The 8,031-nt window shown below is 41.2% G+C and overlaps 1 protein-coding gene across 1 annotated transcript; it reads right to left on the reverse strand.

Annotated features, from left to right (window-relative positions):
* Nucleotides 1-35: 35 nt before the first annotated feature.
* On the reverse strand, nucleotides 36-6,384 carry MEIG1 (meiosis/spermiogenesis associated 1). Its single transcript, XM_005240168.4, is given in 4 exon segments — nucleotides 36-343; nucleotides 3,207-3,362; nucleotides 5,300-5,351; nucleotides 5,353-6,384. Coding segments are annotated over 4 exon segments (420 nt in total). The 5' UTR covers nucleotides 5,436-6,384; the 3' UTR covers nucleotides 36-214.
* Between the last annotated feature and the right edge of the window lie 1,647 nt (nucleotides 6,385-8,031).

Consider the following 8,031-nt stretch of genomic DNA (forward strand, 5'->3'; position numbering starts at 1 on the left):
GCCTTTAAAACCTTGCTGGAATAAAAACACTTCAATGTTGCTTCTGAGTAGTTTTCAGTCATTTCTCTAACAGAGCTCATACAAATTTAAGAAATTTCCATGTAGTCTAAATAAGGTGACTAGTAAGTAAGTTAGGTTACACGATCTCATTTACTTACATATTCTAACAAACAGGTTTGTAAGAAGATACAAACAAATTAGAACAATAAACAAACTAATACACATAAACTTTCACTTTATGGACTTCTCTGTCTTCACATTCTCTTTGCTTATCGTAATAATAGAACGTATTGTCCCTTCTCTGAAGTTTTTTAACAAATCCAGTTTCTGGCCAATGCTCTACCTATGAACAGAATAAAGAGGATATACTTTCACATGAACATGCTCACATCAAATGATGTTTGTGCATTATATTGCAAGGAATATAGGGTATATTTCCATGGGAAAACCTCATTTGCATCTCAACATTACTTTACTATTAATTTGCTTAACCTTAAAAAAAGAAAGATTAAGAACAAGATGTCAGAAAACAGTTTTCTGGTCTAGTATAAAAAAATTATCTGATCAGAAAAATCTAGAGAAAAGGATCTAAGAATATTTGATAGATTATAGAGTATTTTAAAAAGTGGATGAGTCAAAGCTTTTAAAATACTTCATTAAGGAATAAAACATCAATGCTATTCAGTTATTCAACAATCTTGAGAGGCTGAAAGATTCCACTTCTGTAAGAGTGACACATGTAAAGGTTTCTTCAGGATCCTCCTGACTATGAAAAATGTGCTTTTCATTAGCAGTTTCATAAAAATGTAGTGATCTGTATGTATCATAGTCTCAAAAACAGGCAGGAGCAGTCCTGCACGAAACCAGCACCATGCTCTTCAGTGTTCCACAATGTGAAGCTTTAAACTAAAGACTTAGAATCATAGAATTGTTTAGGTTGGGAAAGACCTTTAAGATTATCAAGTCCAAACATTACCCCAGCCCACCACTAAACCATGTCCCTGAGCACCATGTCCACACGTCTTTTAAATACCTCCAGGGATGGTGATTCAACCCTTTCCCTGGGCAGCCTGTTCCAGGGCTTGACAACCATTTTGGTAACAAAATTTTCCATAATAGCCAACCTAAGCCTCCCCTGGTGCAACCTGAAGCCATTTCTTCTCATCCTATTGCTCGTTACTTGGCTTGAGCACTTGTACATTCAACAGCTTTATGGCTTTAGTGGCTATCTGCACCTTGAACACCTACAATCAAACTGAACCTGAAAAATCAGGTAATAAGGATCTTATTTCTCTTCCAGGCAGAGCTGACAACAGGATGTCAAACTACAGCATTCTCTAATTGGAGAGTCCAAGAAGTGGTAGTTTCATCACTTACCTTACTAGTTCACGCATAGAGCTATTTGCATTCTCTGTCTAAACACAGCAGCCTTAATATTTGTTCCACCTACACTAAAATTGCATAATTAATAACAACATTATGGAATTATGCATTATGGAAACATAATATGGAGTAAAGGAGACATTTCAAAATGTGTTGAAAGAGAATCATTGCCAGATCCTAGTAAGTTTGAACAGAGAGCACGCCCATTTTACATTGACTAAGTGGTGTTCTTTAACTTTTACCAGGGTTTAATTGCCTATGGTTATGCCCTGCCATAAATCCCAAACAGACTGATCCTATGGCACTAATTAGAAGATTTCCTTTTGCACAGTTAAAGGAATTTACACCACAGCCTTTACAGTGGTATCCAAGCCCATGACAAAGCAATAAACTGCATCTTGTCATGCACATCAATGTTTTGCTATGTTTTGAGTTAACTGGATGAGGAGTGACTGTCTTAGGACCATTCTGCTCTTTCTTATGTGCGCACAAGATTAAGATCTTTTAAAAATGGATTTTTCATACTATATATGCTGCTTTGGAAGATAAAGTCAAGAAAGCAGATGAGAAGAAAGGTGATCAGCCCCCAGAAGCTGAAAAGCCCAAGATAAAAGTGAAGAAGGAACATGTGTATGAGTTCAGGGACAAGTTGCCTGGACCGTATGAGAAGTTTATTTGTAAAAAGGTTGTGATGATTGTTAAATACATAAGGCATGAAATGTTGAGAAGAAAAAGAAAAGAGTTCAGGGACAAGTTATCCGAACTGTATGAAAAGTTTATTTGTGAAAAGGTTGTGATGATTGTTAAATACATAAGGTATGAAATGTTAAGAAGGAAAAGAAAAAAGAAAAGACAAAAGGGGGGAATTGGAGAGGAATTGCAGAGGAATGAAGGCAGGTTAATTAACATTGATAATATACAGCTGTGGGGTGGCTTCAGGGGGCCCAGAGGTGGATGCAGCAGAGGCAAGAAGTGGGATGGACTGGCCTGAAGAGGATGAAGAAATGGCACAGACAGTAGATGAACTTTTGAAACCATGTGTGAGACTGATGGTATGGGGTGGTAAAAGCCTTGTTGCAGCTGGCTAGTTTTGTTAGTGCTGCCACATAAATTACAGAGCTCTAGTAAAGATAACATGTTGTTTGCTGTATTAACCTCTTGGTTATTTTGAATCTCAAGTAGCTACTGAATATCTAGCTGTTACTCATTAGCTCACTTGATGCACTGGGGAGCATTGCCACCAACTGCAGTGAGCAGAGGACTAAGTCTTTGATGTTCTCAGTAGATGCAAGCCTGTGTCACAACTCCCTTTACTACAGCTGGCATCAAATATTTCTGTTGTGGATAGTTTCAACAGAAGCCAAGTTTTGAGTGTGTGCAAAGTCTGATTATACCACTACAGAATTCAGCTGTAAAACTGAAGTTGGTAGCGATGACACAGGTCTGACTCCCTGGACAATGAATGAATTTCCTATCAGGTCCACTGGCAGAGTAATGGGGAAACATCATAGAGAACTCACTTTGATATATTCCTTTCTTCAAAACTGAATTATTCTTTGAGATAGCAGTTACATCTATTCGAAGAAGTCTATAATGCTGCTAAATGCGTAAGAGGGGCAACAAAAACACAGGCTGGGTAGTGGTTCTGTGAAGTGAATTATTCTGCAGTTAATATCTCCAGAATTCAACTCAGACCTGCAAGAAAAAACCTGTATCAGAAATGAGCTTAAATAAAAGGAAATAAGTAGCACCTCTAATTGTATCCAATCATTTAACATAAGACAAGTTTAAAGTAATAACCCTTGCAGAGCTCTAAATCTTACCATATCAACTTGTTTTACTTGTTTATATTCAACCTCATCTCTGTATCCAGCTTGCTGAAATCTGTGTAAGTTCTCTACATCATCTGACCATTTTTTGGCATAATGCATAGATTTTGGTTTGATGTCAGCTTTAGCCATGACTCCAGAAATTTCAGACTTTCTCCTGAAATTATGTTTTTGAAAATTAAATGGAGGAGATGAAAGCAAGTAGTTTTTAAGGACATATAGAATTGGGTAGAACAAAATTTAAAAATAAAGGAAATAAAGACTGCAATACTATCTTCTTGTCCAAGTCTGAGGTTAACAAAGAGAATTTTATAAGCAGCTGGAATCAAATTAAATGCACTACTTGATCTCAAACAAACCCAACACATCTATACTTTTATATACACCTCTACACCTTGACTTAACCTACATACAATGTATTTGTGCATATTGATGCATTAAAAAAACCCCACCCTAACAGTATTTTTTTTTTTCATTTCACATCTTTGCAGTTGCTATCCCTTGGGGGCAGGCAGCTTGTCAGGGTTTTTCTTTCTTCCTACTGAAGGGACACCAAACTGGGAACCACAAAATGAAGAGCTGGGCTGTTACTGAAAAACAGCCCACAGACAGGATAGAGAAGTGGAAAGGAGAAACGCACTGCCAGTCACACAGCCACGGTGGAGATGACAAAGAAGAGGCCTTAAGAAATACATTGGATAAGAAGGCAAGGCACACAACCTACTAAAATTCATCCTGTTCTACCCTTGCCCAACCAAAATCTGCACTGACTGCCACTGACTTCCTTCTCACACAAAACCCATTTGTTCAATCTGCTGAGAAATAGTATATAGGTTTATCAACTGCTAAACCTGCACAGAGCAGAACTGGGACAAGATGAAACTCAAATTGTAAAAAAAAAGAAAAAAAGAAAAAAGGGAACAAATAAAAGAATAACATAACCAATTAAAAAATAAATTGCAAAGTCAGTGGAAACTCATAGGGATGGATTTGAACTATATTTAAAAAAATGAATCATTTGACTTCTACCTTATATATGAATTTCACTGCATTTGTTTTCTTGAGTGTATCTTATTCTGCTACTAAAACAGAACTTCATGTTTCTTCTGCAAGCAAAACACATGGAACACACCATGCCCAGCAGACACAATCAGAAATGAGTCCCTTTCCCAGTTTTGTGATGTCACCAAGCTTCAGCTTCATAATTGGGAAGGTATCTTCAAAGGAGAAAAAGCTTCTGGATTTTGCAGCGAGAGGATGAACAGTCTCACCCCCTGTGGGCAGTATGCTGCCTCCAAATCCTGCACACACTCCTGCACACATTAATGAAATTAAAATTTCCTTACTTAGCAAGTTCCTATACCAACTGTGAACATGAAAAGTTCAATGCTGTTATCTTAGAAAATGCACAGATGCCATTAGTCTGTTAGAAAGGCAGAAAAGGAGAAAAAAAGGTATTTGCACAACAGCATGGAAATCTTTGGGAAAATTATCTCAAGAATTACCACTATCATAATGTGAAAATAGCAGAAATCTAATCTGCATCTCTGTTGTCTAACTGTATGAGAGCCATTAGCACACAAAGAAAGGGGCTTTCATCTCTTACTGCATACGCTTTATCAAGGATCAATAAGAATACGGACAAGATCTCTTTTCTGGCAATGCTGAACTACTTCTTGCAGTTCAGCACTCCAAACATTCTTTTACCATGCTCTGCAGCATTTTGTAATTGAAGGTAAGCATTTACTTTAAAAAACCAAATAAACAACAACAAAAAAACCACACACAAGAGAAAAGTCATTTCCCCACCCAGTTATGAGTTGTCACATACAAATTAACATGATAAGCATATATCCTTATTCTAAATCTTTAGTGTAGTCTTTGAGACACCTACCCCACCATAATTTTTTTCTCTTTCTTCTTGCAGAGGGCTCTTTTGTAGCCATTACAGAATTTTTTCATGCCCTGTATATGCTCATCAATGTTTGATGAGAACTGTTGTCAGCCTGGGATTTTAGAGTCAATATTATTAGCAGTAACACTAGATCTTAATAAATGCTAAAATGTAATGAACTTCAGTGTCTTACAATAACTTAGGTGTTACTAGTGTCAAGTACTTCTTTATAGGATGTACTGAATTAATGAACATGCTTCTTCAAGACACCTAGATATGTGTGGCACTCCCTGAGTCATCATTAATTCAGATGGCCTGTCCTCAGGCATTCCTGCTCAAAAAATTTGTACAAAGCTCATATACTTAAAGTGCCAGCTTGGTAACTTCAAATAATAAAAGCACCATCCTGGTATTTTTAGACTGCTATTTAAGCCCTTTAAAAATTGTATTCTCTGCCTATTGTAGCACGTCTGAGTTCCAGGCATACAGCTGGTCTCATTGTACAAGAGCACGAGATGAGCTGAACTCCAGACAGCCTCCAGTTCAGGGAAGAGACAAAAGACAGCAGACATACAGAGACAAATAACAGAATGCAAGAGAATGGTAAGAAAATATTCAGCATAACATTAACACTTTTCATTTAAACAGTAAAGTAGACTTTGATAAGACAACAAATGTTTGCCTACTCTTAATTTAGGGGAAAGAGTGAGATTTCATATACCGTTGTTTTGTTTTTGGGAAAGTGGTGGTTTAATGTCAATCGTAGCACAATATCTACAAAATCCTAACTGGCCTGAGCTTGCATATGGTAATTTCCTTAACAAGTTTGAAAGGTATGTGGGAGGAGAATGTCTGCTCCTTTAAGGGCATCTGGTCAAAGGCCTTTTTCAATGCAAGAAGGGAGGAAGCCATAAATCAAGAACATATGGGGACACAAACCTGACCAGTAAATTGTGAGGGAAGCAGTGATCAGAACCAAACATGGTCAGTCACACTAACTGATGGGCCTATGTGGGAGTGTGAGAATGTTTATTCCAGCAAGGTTATCTGATCAGAGCCCTTGTCAATTGGGAAACCCAAGGGAAAAAGGGAAAACCAGACAAATTATACTGAGACACAGACCTGACAAAACAAACATAGAGACCATGACAAGAAACAAACCTCACCACTCACACTAATTGATGGGCTACCAAGAAACTATAGGTACCACTTCCAGGAAGATCAACCTGGACTTTGCAACTGATAAGACTGTAAACCAGGGGGACCCCAGACTCAGAAGTGTACAGGAATTGATTGTTTGGGATTGATATTTTTCCTAAAAACCCAAAACCAAACAACAAATCAATACAGCTGTACAAATCCATGAGGGATGTGCAGGGGAAGGTGGACAGAATAGAACAAAGATGGGAATACACAGGAGTATAAAACAGGCCAGTTGTGTGTAAAACAGGGCCACTCAGCATGCTGGCCTGGCTAAGCCCTGCACCTGAGCATCAGTCTGTCCTTCCTTCTCATGTCTTCTTATTAAATCTTTTCTTAACTGTCTCTCTGTGTAACCTCACTCTGTATCCCACATGTGTGCATGTGCTGCAAAGACTAAGTGCCAGGTACCGTTCAGACCTTTGTGTGTAAATGAAAACTGGTGTCAGCTCCTACAGTCAGACTGGGAGTATGGGTGCCTCTGGCCTGTGATGTCAGCTGCTGGAATGAGGGGGAGCCTGCTTTTCAGCCACTGGAGCTCAAATGGTATGCGTCCTGAAAAATGAGCTACTGAAGAGGGCTGGCATGAGTGAGGGGCTCTATGCCAGCAGCTGGAGCAGGACTGGGAGTCACGGCCTGTGTGTCTGGCACCAGCTGTTGGGGAGGAAGGGTGTCTGTATCTTCCCCAACCTGGTATACGTGGGGTACATATCCACATTCACTAGTTAGCTTGGACTAGTCAGTGAATAGGGAAAAGCCTCAGGTCCAGGCCGGGGTGGTGGTGCCAGTATACCCAAGGGGACTTGTGAATGTGGAGTGTATGAGGGATGAGTGTGTGAGTGCACGTTTGCTAGTGAGCATCAAGCTGGGCTAGTGGTCAAGCACAGGATCCCTGAAGCAGGTAAGGGGCCTGGTATCTGAGCAGGGGTGCTGGGCAGAGGGGCTGTGCTGGCACTCAGGCGATCCACAGACGCGTGTGTGCTTGTGAACCTAGAGAGTGGTGCGTGGGCCTGCACTAGTGAACTTTTACTACTACCAGCTGAACAGGAGGAAAGGGACTGCTCTGTGCTTACATTTTATGCAAATGATGTATATAGGTGCCGTTGGAGGCCGCACCGGCCGTGTCTGTAATACGTGCCCAGCTGTGCTGCCGGTTGAGCCTGCACACGGGAAGTATTTTCCCTCAGCCCAGGCAGGGACCCCCGGCCCTGGGCAGGAGAGGCCCCGGCCCAGAGCGGCGCAGGGAGATGGACCCGCTTCTTAGATCACCTCAAACGAGTCAGCACACACAGGACACCTCTGGAGTCCCCGATGAGTCAGCATGAGATTTTCAATGACTTCCATAGACTTTCTATGACAGCTACGTGTATTTGCTAAGGTACTCAGGCGCCTATGCCCTGGCCTGAGGCACCACCGTGATCACAACCCGCCCCCGCTCCCACCGCCACAGCAACAGCCCGGCCGCCCAGCCCTTCAGACGACCGACGTCAGTGCAAGAGCGTAAAACGGGGGCTCTTCCCAGTTCGGGGGGCGCGGAGCGGTCGCCGCGGCGCGATGGCGACGTACCTCACACAGCGCTCCTCCCCCACCGCTCCGCCTCACAGCACCATCGGTCGCCGCCGACCGCGTTGCTGAGCAACCGCCCGCCATTGCCTCTTTAAGAAACCGCTCTCTGCCCCTTCCCGCCGCGCTTCTGATAGGCCAGCAAGGAGGAGGAGCCTCTCT

The sequence above is a fragment of the Falco peregrinus genome, chromosome 6 (assembly GCF_023634155.1).
Source record: "Falco peregrinus isolate bFalPer1 chromosome 6, bFalPer1.pri, whole genome shotgun sequence".
Classification (NCBI taxonomy): Eukaryota; Metazoa; Chordata; class Aves; order Falconiformes; family Falconidae; genus Falco; species Falco peregrinus.